The sequence below is a fragment of the Salvelinus alpinus genome, chromosome 28 (assembly GCF_045679555.1).
Source record: "Salvelinus alpinus chromosome 28, SLU_Salpinus.1, whole genome shotgun sequence".
NCBI classification, from domain to species: Eukaryota; Metazoa; Chordata; class Actinopteri; order Salmoniformes; family Salmonidae; genus Salvelinus; species Salvelinus alpinus.
The window spans coordinates 9,989,782-10,010,028 of record NC_092113.1 but is presented as its reverse complement, the minus strand read 5'-3'; the positions used below and the strand labels follow the sequence as shown (position 1 = coordinate 10,010,028).

General features: G+C 38.9%; 1 protein-coding gene and 1 long non-coding RNA gene across 5 annotated transcripts in view; one reads left to right on the top strand and one right to left on the bottom strand.

Annotated features, from left to right (window-relative positions):
- The window catches only part of acot7 (acyl-CoA thioesterase 7), a 70,887-nt gene extending 67,919 nt beyond the window's left edge, over positions 1–2,968 (bottom strand). For 2 of the 4 annotated variants that reach the window (XM_071371545.1, XM_071371547.1), the window contains exons 1-2: positions 2,815–2,968; positions 1,832–1,931 (exon numbers count right to left, since the gene is read on the bottom strand). In XM_071371545.1, coding sequence (XP_071227646.1) covers positions 1,832–1,881 — 50 coding nt within the window. In that variant the 5' untranslated portion in view covers positions 1,882–1,931; positions 2,815–2,968. Of the gene's footprint in view, positions 1–438; positions 474–1,831; positions 1,978–2,814 lie in introns of those variants that run through there. The other 2 variants (XM_071371546.1, XM_071371549.1) reach the window with 2 other exon arrangements.
- A 1,481-nt stretch (positions 2,969–4,449) lies between these two features.
- Positions 4,450–6,959, top strand: LOC139557140 (uncharacterized). Its single transcript, XR_011671343.1, has 2 exons — positions 4,450–4,507; positions 5,690–6,959. It is a non-coding gene; the product is annotated as an uncharacterized lncRNA (long non-coding RNA).
- The last annotated feature ends 13,288 nt before the right edge of the window (positions 6,960–20,247 follow it).

Here is a 20,247-nt window from a genome sequence, read left to right as displayed (position 1 = left end):
TCTGGGATTGATTGTGTTTGCCTGGCACAATGAAACAAATAGAATAGTCGCAAGAGTTCAAACCCTGCCCACCTGGCACTCCAGGCAGACTACAGCAAACGCTACAATTATTTGAATGATTTCAAATAGTCTATTGTCTAAGCTTAGTGAAGTCATCGACAACAGAGAATAGATTTGATCTGATTTAGATAACGCCAAAGCTGGGAGAGCAAGGTTTTGTGTAGTCATGCCCTACGGTCTGGTTGGTCAAGTACCTAAAATAAGAACTTATAACTTGTACCGAACACTATCGGACACATTTTAACCAACATGACAAGAAAGTACAATCACATTACTGCAGATTAAGCCTCGCGGCATTGACTGCCTGTAAAGTATCAGACCGACTCTAAGGTTTTAATTTGAACTTTCTAAGCACTACATGGCATTGTTCTCTCTTACCTGGCAGTAGTCACAGACATGCTTGCTCCATACAATCCAGTAAAAATGCTTCCCTCCAAATTGACTGACCCAAGTGTAAACACATGCCAGGGGAGGAGCCTTGGCTAATGATAAACGTATATGGCCGATACATGTCTAGAAACTACTCACTCTCATTTACTGTGTTGCTATGTCATGGATCTGCTCCACCCTGGTTTATGATCCGAAAGGGAGGTGAAGTTGGTTGGATTTCCGCTTTTGCAATGGAATGTTCCAGAGTAGGACCAAGATGATTTTAATACATTAATAATTGTTTTAGTATGTGAGAGTCATAAAGCATTGTAGCCTACTACATCTTACGTACAATGTTGTATTATCATTTTATAGCTAATGATACTAACAAGCAGCTATGGTGTCCAATTGAATAGCTGCTACATAGAAATACATAACACTAGTATCCTTATAGTAAGATAATAAGCCTTATAATAAGACATTCATGATTATAACAAACTATTAAAGCATTTTAGCAATCAGTGTTAAGTATAGGCTAGTCTTGCCATTTTTCTTCTTCATGGGACATGTTCATATTGAGCAATGCCTTTGTCTCTCTTGGTGTGGTGCAATGCTTCTTTCTACCTTTAGGAGGATGATAATACAGAACCATAATGCAGTGCAAATGGACGCTGCTGTAGACTACATTGTAAGACTCAGCAAAGGCATTTGATAAGATGAATGCTGCGACAAAAGCCAATGCAAATATTAACAAAACTACCGCCGACGGGAATTTATAATTTATCTGCCCATGTTTTATTGTTCTGTTTACTTTTTACGGCAAACGGAACTGTTTGGGAGACGATTTAAAACGGATACAATTATACTAGTCAGCACACACTGGTCTGACGTTTGCCCATTCAAACTGAATAGCGAGAGGTTATTTGGGAGTTTAATTATTTATTCATGTATTAGGCCTACTTGTGTGATGTGATTTACAGGGGTCTCGCAAATATACTAAAAATGCCCCAGGACGACCTTAAGATGTCCTTGTTTGCCTCTACGCATCTTGTACCGGTCCGTCATATCCAAGCATCATTGTCGAAAAGATCCTCACACAACATGTGATCGCGTGTACAATTTGAGGCTCAGCTGCCGGTAGTCGTTCTGTATTGTACTAAGAAGAACAGTATTTGTCCCTATTATAGTGTGTCGTCCTTATGTGACTTCTATGCAGTCAACATTTGCCGGAATAAACCGAGAGCAAAATCTATTTGGCGGATTATCGGGCCGCTTTGAAATGTGCATGCAAACCGGTAGTTGAACTGCTCTCTACAGTACACTCGTTGGATCTCATCCAATATGTCACAGATACAGAAACATATAAATTACATTTCTTAACACAGCGCATCGTTTCGCTTACCTGCATATCTGGAGGGAGGAGGCTGTAGCTTGCGATTGTGTTCCCGACATGATGATAATGATGACTGGCTCTTTGTTGAGCTTGTCTTGGCGCAAGTCACCTGGTGCAGTGAGGATAGCAATATGCAGACTCAGTCGGGTAGCATGCTATTGCAGCCGGTTAGCAAGATCAAGGAACATGATTTTGACAGATCGTAAATTCAAGGAATAGCCTACCGGTGAAGTTATAATGTAACCTATACTAGCTAGAAATTATCAGTGGTGTAAAGTACTTAAGTAAAAAATACTTTAAAGTACTACTTATTTTTTTAATATCTGTACTTTACTTTACTATTTTTATTTTGGACAACTTTTACTTTTACTTCAATACATTCCTAAAGAAAATAATGTACTTTTGACTCCATACATTTCCCCTGACACCCAAAAGTACATTTGGAATGTTTAGCAGGACAGGAAACTGGTCCAATTCACGCACTTATGAAGAGAACATCCCTGGTCATCTCTACTGCCTCTGATCTGGCGGACTCACTAAACACAAATGCTTCGTTTGTAAACTATGTCCGAGTGTTGGAGTGTGCCCCTGGCTATCTGTAAATTAAAAAACAAAAAAACGTGCCGTTTGGTTTGCTTAATATAAGGAATTTGAAATTATTTTTACTTTTGATACTTAAGGTAATTTTATAAATTACATTTACTTTTACTCAAGTATGACAATTGAGTACTTTTTCCAACACTGGAAATATTGTATTAAAAACACTTATTCTACATTTTGTTACATAGGCTGTAACATTACAAAATAATGTAATTTCCTCAGTGTACTTCTAAAGCTTAGCCAAATAAATTAGTTGTTTTGTTGACAATGAAATGAGTCCGTTTCTTTGAATAGCGGTCTCTCTCATAACTGATTGCAGGCTTCCTGTGCGCTATTTAGGCGAACATGTTTGTTTAGGTTAAACTGACAATGCATACAAAGAAAGTAGTTACCTGTTTTTGCTGTGGAACAGAACAAACATCTAAATGTTTATTTAGGAGGTTAGCTAGTTTTCACAACTCACTACAGATGATAAGTTCCGCGAGAAGCTGTCTGTGTCAGCCTACACAGGAAAAGCTAGCTAAACTGTTTAAGAACTTCCGTCAATGGCACATTCAGTTCAAATCATCACGATAAAAGACCGCGCGAGGGCAGCAGAGACTATCCCATTTGATGGGTCGCAACGATTTTTTTGTTGTCTGCAGGGTCGCGATTGTTCCTCACAACTGTCAGTCCAAGCGCCTATCCAAATCCAACAGCTGCAATATGTAACTTTTTGGGAGACCCAACCAAATACAAATATAAATGAGTTATAGATATGTAATTGTAATTGAAAGCAAAAGTCTAAGATGCAGTTGATCTGTTCTATGTTAATTATTTATATGCTTCCGGTTCTTAAGTTTAGTTTTTGCGTCTTTTACTTTCGGTTTTGTACACCAGCTTCAAACAGCTGAAAATACAATATTTTGGTTATTGACAATATATTTCCACAGCTGTTTAGATGGTACATGGCTTCTCTACACTATGCGCATTGCTTGTTTTGTCACACAAACTGAAATTAGGCGAACTATTACAATTCTATTGCACCTTTAAACTTTGGGGTAACAGTTGGTGGGTGCACCTTGATTAGAGCGCTTTCCGTGCATATATAGAGTACGAATACATTTTCTTACCAATTAAAATGAAATAACATTTTTGCGCTTTGTCGAGGGCTATGTTATGGCCTACATGCCGAGTCATACCAACAAAGATAACAAGGGATAGTTGAAATGAATAGGACGAGTAATATACCACAGTATTGTAGTTTTTAATACAGTTAAATATATGTACAATGCGCAATAGTAATAGCCTACATAATAAAATACATACCGAAAGTAGAGACATTTTATGTTTTCAAGTAACATAACACAACGTGCTTACATATCGTTTATCTGCACAGACCCAGGATACTGAAGTCTAGTGCAAAATGATATACATTATATAATAACCCTTTTTTTACAGGGGAGTTTTATGTGTCTCTTTATCATTTAACCCCAAAGAAGACTAAATATAACAAAATCCATGCAGATCTTAAATAATAACAACGTCTTTAAACTTGTCCACTTACTGGACAGAAGACGTGTACTTCAGTTTATAATACTTAACTAACATGATTTAACATGAATTATAGCGTTTCATCAAGAGAATATGACAATGCATGCATCTCTATAGCTTAGTAGTGATAGTGGTCATTCTACGAAAATGGTGGCTTTCCTGTACCTGCCTTAATCATCAGGGGAAACACTTTTTTTATTGACCTTTTATTATTAATAAAACATATGTAAGACAGTTATATTGCAAACTATTTTTCTATATATTGTAGAGCACGGTCAGTACCATGAAATTGGCTTGTCCCTCGGGTCAGGAGTCATGGTTTAGTGACATATTTCTAGTTTAAAAATATATTTTTCTCCCTCTTTAAATGTCATAATACAAATGAAAGTATTATAGTTATTTAGTGGACAACCTAAAATATAAGTAATATCTGTCCCTCAATTTCATGTCACTGGTGTTAAAATATATAAAAACCACCACTTTTTTATCTTGCCAAATTCTTCCTGGGTCATTGAAGGTTCATTGGAGATGGGACTGTTTTGAAAGCACATGGTGAGTGTGCACTCTCTCTTCATATGTTAACAATTTGATGATTAACTTGGTAATTTCATGCGAGGACTTAAGATGTGTCACTGGTGTTATACAGTTTATAGTAAGGGGAAAGGAAATTGGATTAAAATTATTGATAAAATTGCATGATTAAGTGATTTATTTACAATTTAAGAAGTGTGGTTTGAGATACAGTGGCCGCCATCTTAGATATGCCATCTTGCCTGCAGATTTGTCACCGGTGTTTCTGTTCTTGCTGGTAACACCAGTGGCATGACGATAATGCCAGTGACAATCAATAACACCACAAACTTTTTTCTCAACGTAATGTTTTATAAACCCCTCAACAATTATATTAAAAAATACTTATTTGCATTTTATTACTGTTTCAATATTGTAATCACATAATATGGCTTTCCTTTTGTTAGATATGGCGAAATTAGGTGCTGCTGAAAAGCAAAGACTCTAAAGACAGTGCAGGGATGCTGACCCACACCGCAGAGCAGCCTACCTCAAACAAAAACACCAGACTTACTTAAAGGATTTAGAGAGTCAAAAAAGAGAGTGAAGGATCTCACAGAAAGGAAAAAAAGACAGGAGCGAAGGAAATGGTGGGTCAGACAGGCAAAACAGAGAGGTTGAGAGCAAGAACGACAGTGTTGACCCCCCCCCCCCCCCCATCCACTCCAGACAGTGAACCCAGTATTGCAAGGTCAGAATTAAGACAATCTGTCTGTAGGAAGACACATGTACTCTGTATCTACAGAGTTACTTAAAGGGATAGTTCACCCAAATTACAAAATTACATATTGGTTTCCTTACCATGTATGCAGTCTATGGACAAGGTATGACAGCAAGCCATGCTTTTGTTTACCTGGCCACTGTTTCAAATGCTAATTCTTTTGCATTTGTGGCACAAAACCAATGCATTGATTGCTGTCATACCTTGTCCATAGACTACTTACACGGTAAGGTAACCAATGTGTCATTTCGTAATTCAGATGCACTATCCCTTTAAGTAGGCCTATACAATATTTGTCACATGGCACGAGAATTGATATATACTGTTTTAACAAGCTGCGTAGTTTTGTGGATAGGCATGGCAGAGTAGGATTTCATGTTTGTATTATGTTGCATGCTTCTTACACTGGAAATAAAATACAATTATATATTACATCTTTACAGACAACGAATCCAAGGGCGGAGAGTGCGCAGTAGAGAAGCACAGATAGGCAGAAGAAAACGTCAGGAGTTGCAAGAGAAGTTGGAAAAGTACAAAAGACTACACCACAAATACAAAAAACATTGTCACCGTTTTCAGGCTAAAAATCAAGACCTTGACTGTCCAAGAACGAAGACGAGAAGCACTCTACAAGGCTGCCCGGCCTCTTCATCAATTCGAACAACTCTAAACTTCCATTATGCTCTCTTGGGGGATCTAAGAGCAAAGTACAAAGCAGCCAAAGCAGACAAAGCCAAACAGGGGTTTGTAAATATACTGACAGGAAAGCTGATAAAGAAATACAAATTCAAAAGGTTGTGTGAGCAGAGAATTGGTTTTTCATACAAAGCCTGGAAGCCCCGAAACAGAGTTCGACAAACAAGCTTGGCTGAAATCAACAAGAGAGCTGTACGACAATTCTACCTAAGATATGATGTCAGCAGGCAAACCCCTGGCAAGAAAAACACTATCACACTAAGAAAAATTAAGAAACAGAGGAGGCTCTTTTGTGATTCCTGGAAAAACCTCCACAATAAATGTTTTGCTGAGCATGGGCAAAACATTTCATATGCCTTCTTCTGCAGAGAGGGACCATTTTGGGTGGTGACACCGAAGGAGAGAAACCGAGAAACCTGCCAGTGCAAGAATCATGAGAACATACATTTTTGGTGGAGAAAATGCACAAACTTGGTCTTTCACATTCCAGCTATCTGGAGGAGATGGCAGATAGCACAGTCTGTAACAATTCAAAGACATGTGCCTATGGTCAATGCCAAGAATGTGAACACTCCACTGTACCACCGGCCAGACAGCAATCCAACAAAGAGGTGTCGCTCACCCAGGGGTGTCTGGGGAAGATAGAGCACAACAGAGCAAATTAAGAACAAGAGGAAAGCAGCTTAATCACTGGATATAGCCATAACGGAGGAAGAGCTGGTGACCCAATTCCAAGCTAGACTCTTTAAATTCAGGAGACATCTGTTCAACATTAGATGGCAGTAAAGCATCTACCGGACCCTCAGGGATTGCCTGATCCATATAGACTTCAGTGAGAACTTCACTTGCAAGTATGCTTCAGAGATCCAGTCAGTTCACTTCGGGGGTCACACAAGCAAGTGTCCTCTATGTGGCAGAGGAGCCCCCCATCCCCTGCACCATCTCACCTAGCAGAAGGCATGATCCAGCAGAAATTAAAAATATGACTAATAAATTGATAAAATTTGTTTGAAATAATCTTATGTTTGTCATTGATTTCACATTGTGTCACTGGTGTTACTGTATGGCATATTGGTGTTCTGGCATCAGAGTTGCCCAATATATTTGAATATGGTTTTTGTATCTACCTAACTGTTGCTACATTCATTAGTAAACATTTTAAGGATATGATCATTCACTTTTGATGACTCACCCTCAATTATTTCTAATGTGACAAACAGCAAAACAATAGTATAAATGGAAAAATGTCAGACAATAGAACTATACACGTGTGTTCAAAGTCAATTATTACTAATCCAAACAATTTCTTAGTATTATCATTAACCTTTTCTGTCTTTAATTATACAGTTGAAGTCAGAAGTTTACATGCACCTTAGCCAAATACATTTAAACTCAGTTTTTCACAATTCCTGACATTTAATCCAAGTAAAAAGTCCCTGTCTTTGGTCAGGTTGTCACGCCCTGGCTATAGAGAGGCTTTTTATTCTCTATTTTGGTTAGGCCAGGGTGTGACTAGGGTGGGCAGTCTATGTTCTTTTTTCTATGTTGTTGTGTTTCTATGTGTTTGGCCTGGTGTGGTTCCCAATCAGAGGCAGCTGTCTATCGTTGTCTCTGATTGGGAGCCATACTTAGGTAGCCTGTTCCAACCAGTGTTTGTGGGTAGATGTGTTTTGTTTCGTATTCTGTACCAGACAGAACTGTTTCGGTTATGCTTTTTGGCATTTTCGGTTATTAAATTAAATATGAACACGCACTACGCTGCACCTTGGTCCTCATCTTCTCTTGAATGCCGTGACACAGGTAGGATCAACACTTTATTTTAAGAATGTGAAATGTCAGAATAATAGCAGAGAATGATTTATTTCAGCTTTTATTTCTTTCATCACATTCCCAGTGGGTCAGAAGTTTACGTACATTGAATTAGTATTTGGTAGCATTGCCTTTAAATTGTTTAACTTGAGTCAAACGTTTCGGGTAACCTTCCACAAGATTCCCACAATAATTTGGGTGAATTTTGGCCCATTCCTCCTGACAGAGCTGGTGTAACTGAGTCAGGTTTGTAGGCCTCCTTGCTCGCACACGCATTTTTAGTTTTGCCCACAAATTTTCTATAGGTTGAGGTCAGGGCTTTGATGGCCACTCCAATACCTTGACTTTGTTGTCTTTAAGCCATTTTGTCACAACTTTGGAAGTATGCTTTGGGTCATTGTCCATTTGGAAGACCAATTTGCGACCAAGCTTTAACTTCCTGACTGTTTTGAGATGTTGCTTCAATATATCCACATTAATTTTCATCTCTCATGAAGCCATCTATTTTGAAGTGCACCAGTCCCTCCTGCAGCAAAGCACCCCCACAACATGATGCTGCCACCCCTGTGCTTCACGTTTCGGGTGGTCTTCTTCGGCTTGCAAGCCTCCCCCTTTTTCCTCCAAACATAACGATGGCCAAACAGTTCCATTTTTGTTTCATCAGAGCAGAGGACATTTCAAAGTATGATCTTTGTCCCCTTGTGCAGTTGCAAACCGTAGTCTGGCTTTTTATGGCGGTTTTAGAGCAGTGGCTTCTTCCTTGCTGAGCGGCCTTTCAGGTTATGTCGACATAAGACTCGTTTTACTGTGGATATAGATACTTTTGTACCTGTTTCCTCCAGCATCCTCACATGGTCCTTTGCTGTTCTGGGATTGATTTGCACTTTTCGCACCAAAGTACGTTAATCTCTAGGAAACAGAACGCGTCTCCTTCCTGAGCGGTATGACTGCTGCGTGGTCCCATGGTGTTTATACTTGCATACTATTGTTTGTACAGATGAACGTGGTACCTTCAGGCGTTTGGAAATTGCTCCCAAGGATGAACCAGACTTCTGGAGGTCTACCTTTTTTTGGCTGATTTCTTTTGATTTTCCATGATGTCAAGCAAAGAGTTTGAAGGTAGGCCTTGAAATACATCCACAGGTACACCTCCAATTGGCTCAAATTATGTCAATTAGCCTATCAGAAGCTTCTAAAGCTATGACATCCTTTTCTGGAATTTTCCAAGCTGTTTAAAGGCAGTCAACTTAGTGTATGTAAACTTCTGAACCACTGTAATTGTGATACAGTGAAATAATCTGTCTGCAAACAATTGTTAGAAAAATTACTTGTGTCATGCACAAAGTAGATGTCCTAACCGACTCGCCAAAACTATAGTTTCTTAACAAGAAATTTGTGGAGTGGTTGAAAAACAAGCTTTAATGACTCCAACCTAAGTGTATGTAAACTTCTGACTTCAACTGTATATGCAAATTAAAGACAGAAATTACATTCTAGAAAGCCTGAATTGTCATCTAAAATATAGGTAACACCATTTTGGTAACACCAAAAGGCAGCACAAGCATTTTTTTAATGTAATGTAGTAAAAATAAAAAAAATGTTAAGCTGTCATTTATGTTGATATATAATGTTAAGGGGTTAACTATCATCTGACTAAGTTATGATTTATTAAAGAAATGTGTAAAAGTTGGCTCTTCATAAAGTCACCATTTTCATGGAATGACCCATATATACAGTGCAATCAGACCCCTTGACATTTGCACAAAAAAAAAAAATGTTTTTGCTTTGTCATTATGGGGTATTGTGTGTAGATTGACGGATTGTTTTTTAATCAATTTTATAATAAGGCTGTAATGTAACGAAATGGGGAAAGTGTCTGAATACTTTCCGAATGTACATGAGAGTTATCCCGACATGTACATATCATGCATGAGGTGATCACACCAGATAACGACTGGTTTTCTGATCCAAGCCCTAATATATTTGTTTAAAGGTATCAGTGACCAACAGATGCATATCTGTATTTCCCGTCATGTGAAATCCATAGAATTGAGCCTAAATAATGTATTTAAATTGACTGATTTGCTTATATGAACTGTAACTCAGTAAAATCTTTGAAATTGTTGCGTTTTATATTTTTGTTCAGTATATGTAAAACTGTTGGGACCACTATAAGCCCTCAATTGGCTTCATACTTTTGGGTTAAAGATCTGCCTAACATAAATATACAAGTCTCACTTATGGCTTTATCTTATTCATAGATTGTTTGTTTTATCCAATATGTATGCATAACAAGGTTGCTTGTGAGCTGTGGTCCAAAATAGAATTTCCTGACACCCTTTGGTGATGAAATGTATTGCAATTTATCAGTCGAATATGAATGGAGAGCCATATGCAGGATGCTGTGGAGATAGAGAACTCCACCCTACTCCCAATAATTATGATTGCGGTGTCCTTTTGCATGATGCAGGCCAAACTATTTGATTCTGGTCGATGTCAACAATTAAAGGAAAAATCCACCCCAAACCACTAATTCCTATAATTTAGTGTTAAATAACACTCATATTTGAAAATGTTATTTTTTGTGAACAAATGGTTAATTTTGTCGTTATAGTAAGGTTGGTAGCAACATGTGAAAATTGGTGTGGAAATCTGTTGCAGCTCAAGTCGAATACAAAACCCACAACGCAACACTAGGTGGCAATAGCTAGCATATCAGACGAAGTGTGCCTTGAATTCTAAATAAATCACTGAGTGTCACCAGCAAAGCACCCCACACTATCACACCTCCATTCATGGTCGGAACCACACATGCGTTCCATGAGATCATCCGTTCACCTACTCTGCATCTCACAAAGACACGGTGGTTGGAACCAAAAATCTCATCGACTCATCAGACCAAAAGGACAGATTTCCACCAGTCTAATGTCCATTGCTTGTGTTTCTTGGCCCAAGCAAGTCTCTTCTTATTATTGGTGTCCTTTAGTGGTTTCTTTGCAGCAATTCGACCATGAAGGCCTGATTCACACAGTCTCCTCAGAACAGTTGATGTGTCTGTTACTTGAACTCTGTGAAGCATTTATTTGGGCTGCAATTTCTGAGGCTGGTAACTCTAATGAACTTATCCTCTGCAGCAGAAGTAACTCTGGGTCTTCCTTTCTTATGGCGGGCCTCATGGGAGCCAGTTTTATCATAGCGCTTCATGGTTTTTGCGACTGCACTTGAAGAAACTTTCAAAGTTCTGGAAATTGACTGACCTTCATGTCTTAAAGTAATGATGGACTGTTTTATCTTTGCTTATTTGAGCTATTCTTGCCATAATATGGACTTGGTCTTTTACCAAATAGGGCTATCTTCTGTATACCACCCATACCGTGTCACATAACAACTGATTGGCTCAAACTCATTAAGAAGGAAGGAAATTCCACAAATGAACTTTTAACAGGGCACACCTGTTAATTGAAATGCATTCCAGGTGACTAACTCATGAAGCTGGTTGAGAATGCCAAGTGTGCAAAGCTGTCATCAAGGCAAATGGTTTTGATTTCTTTAACACTTTTTTTGGTTACTACATGATTCAATATGTGTTAATAGTGTTGTCTTCACTATTGTACAATGTGGAAAATAGTTCAAATAAAGAGAGAAATTAAGAAAAACCCTTGAATGAGTAGGTGTCCACGTTTTTTTTGACTGGTACTGTATGTATAAAAAAACAGATATATCTATAAAAACATTGTTGGTATTATAATTTCTATAAAAATAAAATATATTTTAAAAAATCTAAAATTGTTGGACATAAAAGATGTAAAAACACCAGGAAATCAGCTCCCAAGTGATTTTAATTTTTGAAATCTGATTGTGTATTAATAATAGATGATATAGCTCTTTTCTACCAACTGAAGTACTCAAAGCGCTTTCATAGTAGGGGGAAACCCACCTCATCCACCATCAATGTGTAGTGCCGACCATTTATGTGCCAGAACGATCACCACACAGCTATCAGGTGGAGAGGTGAGGAGAGATATGTCAATTAGGGATGATTAGGTGGCCATGATTAAATGTGGCCAGGTTGGTAATTTAGCCATGACACTGGGGTGAACACACCTACTCCTACAATAAGTGCCATGGGATTTTTAATGACCACAGTCAGGACACATTTTAACGTCCCATCCGAAAGACGGCACCCTACGCAATGTTCCCAAATGTAGTCAAGGTTTGAAATGATTCGATTTTAGTCAAATATTATATGTTTAGGCATATTAAAGTGAATTTGCAATCTACAAATATTTGTTTTATGTTCGGGGCCCCCTGACTATCTGCTCAAGAAAAAATTGGCCCGGGGCTGAATCTATTTGATGAACCCTGCCTTAAATGTTGCATAATCCTTGTCAAATTATTTGTGAAACATCAGAGACATATGGTGAATACCTTTGGAAAGTGGACAGGAATTTGCTGGCTTCTTGCCTTGAGTTTGATAAAATACATAGTTGATCTGATTCTTCAGAACTGTCTTTGTTTCAGGATTGTGCAACAATGCCCAAATTTGGGAAAACAAATCTTTATCCTGGGAAAGGAAATTCCATTGAGAGGAAAAAGAGGCACATTGTCCCTCAGTGCTGCACCCCCAGCTCGGAACGTCCTCAGGACCATAGTCCATCTACAAGTAATACCCAGTCTACCAATGCTCAGAGGAGAAAATGGGAAACAGTGACTGCATGGAGAGAAATAAGGGAGCAACTGCACGGACCCCCCCAGTAAAATCCATCTGCTCCGTGTGTGATCGAGCCAGAGAATATGGCGGTGCACTGACTGTGGGGCTGAGAATATTTTGCTCTGACTGCAGGTAATTCTCAATGACAATGTTTCATCATGTGCCCAATTGACAAACAAATTTCTCAAACATCAGTGAAATGGTCAGTGTCTGAGGCCTTCACAGAGGTCTCAGACACTCTCTGTTTCTCTCTATCTGATACATATTTCCACCCACAACTTATTTTCACCAGGTCATGCTTTTTAGCCATGGCTAAATCATCAAAACCAAGCCCAAACTCTGAACCAATACTCTTCCTCTTAAGGATGGTCAATTTAAAAGGACCCTTCCGTTTGCTTTCGCATGGCACTGGAGGCAGAGATGACCATAAGTACTCACTCTACCACAGTAGACCTCTGAGGGTATTTGATGACGTTGGGAAGTAATAAAGCATTTGTATGTAGTATCTTACAGTAAACAAATCTTTCAACTTCATCTCTACATAACCTTGTTATTACGTGACAAGTTCAAGGCAATTTAGTTTGCATTTTCAAATGATCTACACTGAGTGTACAAAACATTACGAATACCTGCTCTTCCCATGACATTAGACTGACCAGGTGAATCCAGGGGAACGCTATGATCCCTTATTGATGTCACTTGTTAAATCCACTTCAATCAGTGTAGATGAAGGAGAGGAGATAGGTTAAAGAAGGATTTTAGAGCCTTGATACCATTGAGACATGGTTTGTGTATGTGCCATTCAGAGGGTGAATGGGCAAGACAAAAAATGAACGGTGTACGGTAGTAGATTCCAGGCGCACCGGTTTGTGTCAAGAACTGCAACGCTGCTGGGTTTTTACACTCAACAGTTTCCCGTGTGTATCAAGAATGGGACATCCAGCCAACTTGACACAAGTGTGGGAAGCATTGGAGTCAACATGGGCCAGCATTCCTGTGGAACGCTTTCAACACCTTGTAGAGTACATGCCCCGACAAATTGATGTTCTGAGGGCACAGCTCAATATTTGGAAGGTGTTCCTAATGTTTGAATTACTCAGTGTATACCCCTTGATTATGCCTTAACTGTAGTAGCGTAACTGTTATGAGATCATAACTAGAACAATAAGAAACTATTACTGGATATAGTCATGGGAGACTTTTAACTAATTATTTGGCTGGCCACCCCTTTACAACTCAAAATACATGGTTTTGCAGATATTAAGTGAACATGACAGTTTCGGTGAGCAATTGCCCTCAAATCATTGAAGGAGAGAACTGAGGTTTTCAGTTACAGCAGCTGACAATCTGCAAAGGATGTTTATTTAAAGCAGAATGCACCCATCAACTCAGTGGCCTTGGGGTTAGTGTCGGCCCTGAGATTGGAAGGTTGGGTTTGATCCCCAGTTCTGTCATACCAAAGACTCTTAAAAAGCGTGACCTAATGCATCTCTGCTTGGCACTCCGCATTAAGCAGATGGATTCGGGGTAAGGCATTGCGATAGACTAGCACCCTGTCCAAGGGGTATATCCTGTCCAAGGGGTATACTTGTATATCAAGTTACCTCACACTACTGAAACAGGAGATCTTTTGCACTATGGGCTGTCATGGCTGGGCCAAGGCTAATTATAATGCACCCAGTGGTAATGTTATTTCCCATACATTTTTCACTAAACCTGAACTTGTTCAACTTGTTGGCTATGTTTACTATGTGAAATGCAAAGTTTTCTACGTTGTTGATGGTGAAACTGAATTCCTGACTGCGGATTGTCCCGTTACGCATCACAGATATGTCAAAGAAAACAATTTATATTTGCATTGGAAAATGTGTAGTTTTGCTCCATTCTTTTTAATACAACTTTTCATGACTAACTATTTTTCTTCTTTCAGGCCGAGTGCATGGTGAGAGTAGAGCTCTGCCAGTGTGAGCCGGAAGCAGTGCCATTGGTCAGGTACATGAGCCAGAAGCAGTGTCATTGGTCTCGCACACCCCGCTAGCCTCAGACTGCAGTGGTCTGCTCACTACTCAAGCGGATAACCAGCCTGCAGCTTGAGAGTGGTGTCACTGAGGGCCATTGGCCTGTCATTCAATTTCTCATAGGACAGTGAGTAATCACTTTTATAATCTGATTCTATACTATTTCTACTTTGTCTGCAAAAGTTTATAACCAAATTCCTGTTTTGATAAACAGATCTGTCATAGAAACCATGTTCTACTTGTATGTGAAGATGCATTTGCTGTATGTGATGTCCTACTGATGGAATGCAGTAATGAATCAGAGTGTTGATGTCCTACTCTGATGGAATGCAGGAATGCAGTAATGAATCAGAGCGTTGATGTCCTACTCTGATGGAATGCAGGAATGCAGTAATGAATCAGAGCGTTGATGTCCTACTCTGATGGAATGCAGTAATGAATCAGAGTGCCTTTAAGCGACTCTGTTCATTCATTTCAGGGAAGAGACTTGTATACCGCCCTGACAAATGAGGCCTATGAGGAGTTCTGACAAACTTGATATGTTGTGCCGTCTGGCCCCAGAAACTGCCGATGGAACCCAGTGCCCACTCTGTCCCAAGGTTTGTTGTAATTGCTTTGGCCTATTTCATTTTTTATCACCCCCAAAAAACGCATCAAAGCATAAAATATAAATTGTGACGTCTCCCTCTTTTATAAACACAAAGTATCTATTTGAAACATCTTTGTTCCATTTTTGCCAAACAAATTTACAGATGAACAGACTTCTAGTCTTTCATTTGATTTGTTTTTTGGGATCCCCATGATCTGTTACAAAGCAGAACCTCTCTTTACAGGACAATGGAACAGTGGTGTTAGCAGCGAATGGGCTTTTTGGTTTGCCTTGGAAAGTTGTCTGGATCAAGTTATGAGCCATCAAAACATGAGGAAAAAGTACAAAAGTACTTTGCAAACCAAGCTGATGTGGATCCATTCACATGTAAGCCCATATCACCGACGGGTAATACCTGAACGTAATATACACTGCATTTTAAGGATACCTTCCATTATTACCTTATGCACAACTGGAAGGGAATGTGAACAAAATCTAGAATTATTTGAACTCATGATACCAAACCTTGCCACTAATTCATATTTAAATGATGCAGTGGTCCCTCCACTTCATCTGTTTGGCTCAGTGGTCTTAAGGTTGGACGGTATGTTGGTATTGTGTATGTTTAATGTAATATTATTGATTGTGTCATGCAACATCCATTTAGGCACTGAATCTGGCACCACTGTGTGATCTGCTTCAGGCAACAGCTCAGTACGTTATGCCTGTACTTGATATTAAAAAAAAAATGTTTAAGGTTGCCATGGATTTCAAGCGGGCAACGCCATCAGGTCCAAACCCAAAATAACGGAATTGGACGAGACAGGCATGTTGGGGCTTTCCTGCGAGAATGAGGACCCGATTCACTTCCTGAACATGAAAAGGGTGGGATGCAGTAATAAGGAGTTTTTTATTTTCTTCGTAAAATGTTTTCAGTGTTTGATTAATTTAGTTTGCAAATAATGATATCTCTTCTGTAGTTTGTCAAATGCAGTGTGCTTGCTGAGAGAGATGGAGGGGATGAGGCAAGAACATCAATCTCATCTTCATGTATGACATTGCATGCAAGATGCAGCCACATGTGCAAGTAACTAACCTTTTTAATTCAAGATCTCATTGACTTTAACATTTGAATAGCAGTTTTCGCCTAAAATAGTTTATAATATTAACATTTTGTCTTTTTAGAGAAACTTTCCTGAATTGAAGCATAGGACCAAATTTGTTGTGCCAGTTTTCCATGCATATGGACATGACTTGCCATGTCAGGTACTTGAACATGATCATTCATTGTCAGTAGGTATTTATTCATATTTTATAAGGTTTAACCAAATAAACCCTTTGTAGGACATGATTTTATATTTCTAGATGAAATTCAAGACTAGATATTTCGAAGGTGCTGGACTGGCAGATGGGGAACAGATGGAGAGGTTGTGGTTGTATCTGAGGCGCTTTGGGAAGCTCACCAAAGAAATGACGCCGTCCCATTGTATTGACCTCCTGACTGATGCACTTCTCCACCATGGGAAAAGATACGCCAGAGGCAACGTTAGTACACTTGTTGAACTGTTATTCATTTACTTAATGCTGCTTGACTCTAGTGATGTTCCTAACATTTCCTGTTTTTTTGTTTTAGTGGACTCAGCCACAGAGGCTTTCAGAAGTTGCAACATAGGCAGAATGGGAAATGGCAGAAATTTGCATAGTCTCTTCCATGTAATTATTGTATCAATAATCTAATCGAATTTCAGTATTGTTTTGAAATGTTGTCACATCTGTCACTGGTGTTATGTTTTAAGAACAACTCTGGACAACATTAGGGATTGGGGCAGGAATGTCAGTGTCACCATTGAGAGGCAAAAACCTGCTCTGTGCTGGGTGGAGCAATATGTTACAATGCTCCAGCAACATACCATTGCAATGTATGTAATTAATTTCAAATGACTAAACAACGTTGTTATATTTTGTTATGCATTATTGTATGCCCTCTCTAATAATTTTTTTTATTCTCACGGCACAGCAGGAAAGTGGAGGTGGAATATCTGTTTATCAGCTTGTGCAGCTCGAGAGGTACTTCCTCAGTGTTTTGAAACAGTACAATTGTTAGATCAATGAATATAACTGATCTCCCTGGTAAAAGTATTTAAAACATTTCTGATTACAGAAAACTCAAGACGTTAGAAAGAACAGTATCCTCAATCGATGGTCCCCCACCAGCAGTCGTTTCCATACTGCACTCCACAGACAGCAGAGTAACAGATTGAGGACCAATCTGGAGGGAACCTTCAGTCTGCTGCTAGAACGGAGGTTCCTCTGTGGCCTGATGAGAAAATATACATGTTATATATATATATATATACACAGTGCCTTCGGAAAGTATTCAGACCTCTTGACTTTTTCCATATTTTGTTAAGTTATAGCCTTGTTCTAAAATGGATTAAAAAAAAAAAATTCCTCAGAAATCTACACAATACCCCATAATGACAAAGCAAAAACATTGCTTTAGACATTTTTGCAAATTTATGAAAAATGTAAAACATGAATACCTTATTTACATAATTATTCAGACCCTTTGCTATGAGACTCGAAATTGAGCTCAGGTGCATCCTGTTTCCATTGATCATCCTTCAGATGTTTATACAACTTGATTGGAGTCCACCTGTGGTACATTTCAATTGGTTGGACATGATTTGGAAAGGCATACGCTTGTCTATATAAGGTCCCACAGTTGACAGTGCATGTCAGAGTAAAAACCAAGCCATGAGGTCGAAGGAATTGTCCGTAGAGCTCTGAGACAGGATTTGTGTCGAGGCACAGATCTGGGGAAGGGGACCAAAATATTCCTGCAGCATTGAAAGTCCGCAAGAACACAGTGGCCTCCATCATTCTTAAATGGAAGAAGTTTAGAACCACCAAGACTCTTCCTAGAGCTGGCCGCCTGACCAAACTTAGCAATTAGGGGAGAAGTGCCTTGGTCAGGGAGGTGCAAAGATGAACGGAGCAAAGTACAGAGATCCTTGATGAAAACCTGCTCCAGAGCGCTCAGGACCTCAGACTGGGGCGAAGGTTCACCTTCCAACAGGACAACGACCCTGAGCACACAGCCAAGACAATGCGGGATTGGCTTCGGGTGCAAGTCTCTTTTTGGGCATTTCTGTTTCATTGTTAGATGCGATACAGGCAATTTTTGAATGTCATTTACCATTTATGTCAGGGTGAGGGGAGCCTGACATGATCCTGGTATACCCCAACCTCAGTCTAATGGAATAGACAGGTTTGCTTCCTCCAAAGTATTGTCATTTCATTGACCTGTTAGTTGTGGAATTTGTAAATATCAATTTAGATTATTTTGTAAATATTGTCATTTGAACATCTAGATCACCATTATCATCTTTAAATAAAATAACTCCTGATCCTGCCTGCAACATTTAACTGTCCAAAAATGGTTTTAGCAATTAAAGATTCTAGCTTTAAGGGTTAAGTATGTAGCCTATAGAGAAACAAATGTAGAGACCAAGCCTTGTACTCATAATTTCTGATAAATTGACTTTGCTGGAGAGAGGAGACTGGAGGCCATGGTGTAAAGGGAGTTCTGTATAACAATCTGAACTCTGACTCTCCTATCTGCTGCGGAAGAAACAGGCTTAAAGGGCTCTATTCCATCCGCGTCACTGAAGTTCAGTTTTACAGCGTGATTTACATTTAAAGGATATGTTCCCGCTTTCGCGGAGACTGCATTCACGGGTTGCATATGTCGGCTCAATCTGATATTACCTTTACGTTTGTATGGCCTATGTCTCAGCTGTGATTCTTTCGGAATTTTCTATTTAATCAATTCTTGTTGCTCCATCGTTCTTTCGTTTGAATCACAACTACATTTCCATATATAACGTCGTATTATTTTAAATAATGTAACAAATAGGCTAACAACTGGCATTATTACAGAAACCAGAGGAGTTGTGAACTACAATTATGCCGCCATTTTGTAGTTTTCTTCCTAACCCTAGCTCGGTTGATCTTCTTTATCAATATCTTCACCAATATAATTCCAATTCACGTGTAACATGACATGTACCTTCATTAATACCTAAATAAAGCTGCACTACATCAGCACATTCCATTTCAATGTTTTAAGTGGTGCACTTTTTTAAATGTGTTTTTCGGTCATTAAACTTCAAGCTTGAAATGTGGGGTTGACATTATTTAAGAAGTGTATCTTCGTGAATCTTCATGTGCAGCTACGTTATATGTCAATATTTTCATGATTTACAAATCATAAAAGTGTGGTTAAAATGTACCTCTGGGTGTCGCTACTGAGCCCCCCCCCCCCCCCCCCCCCATGTGCACTAGGGTTATGGAGTTGGAAAATTATCTCAATCATCCCAAAGATGTATTTGTGCCAAACCTCAAGTCTGAGCTACAAAAGACAAAGTCAATTTTTGCATACATGACCAGATCTGGCTTGATAAACACATAGGGTTTTAGGGCACCAAAAGCTGAATAATTGGTCAAACAAGTATGTAAATGTGTATATATAAAACCTCAATTATATTGACATTAGAGCCTCAACAAATAAACTAAAAAATACATGATTTAGTCTTTATATCATGTGTGGCCATTAAACTCCCTTTAGCCTATACAGGTGTATTATCATAGGTCCTGTGTCTATTCAGGATATTGCTTGACAATGATGCACTGAATTCATTATCATGCAGATGACAGTGCCATGATTTTGTGTTTTAACTTTTGATGTTTGCCAAGGAAAAGTAATGCTCAAGCAGATGGATACATTCTCCACCAGCATAAATTGCCTATATGCTGCAGCGTCATATGATATATACCACCATACATGTTAGAACATCAACTTATTTGCATGGTTTTAATATAGGCTATGTTGACATATAGACATGGGTCAATGTCAAGTAGTAACCTATAGATTCACTTGTAGCATCCTTGCGCCTATAATAAACTCTGCTATAAAGATGTGCTTATTATTGCATAGGCCTATAGGCTATTCTACCCTACCAAGCAAAAGAGCAGTAACTGCTCATAGAGTGACACTGAGAAAAATAACTTCAACGTTTTTTTATTGTCCAGCCAAATGAATTGTAGGCAGATCATTGGAGATGTGGTTATCTGTTGTCTTACTTTGAGGTTATTTTTTATTCATATTGACCCTGA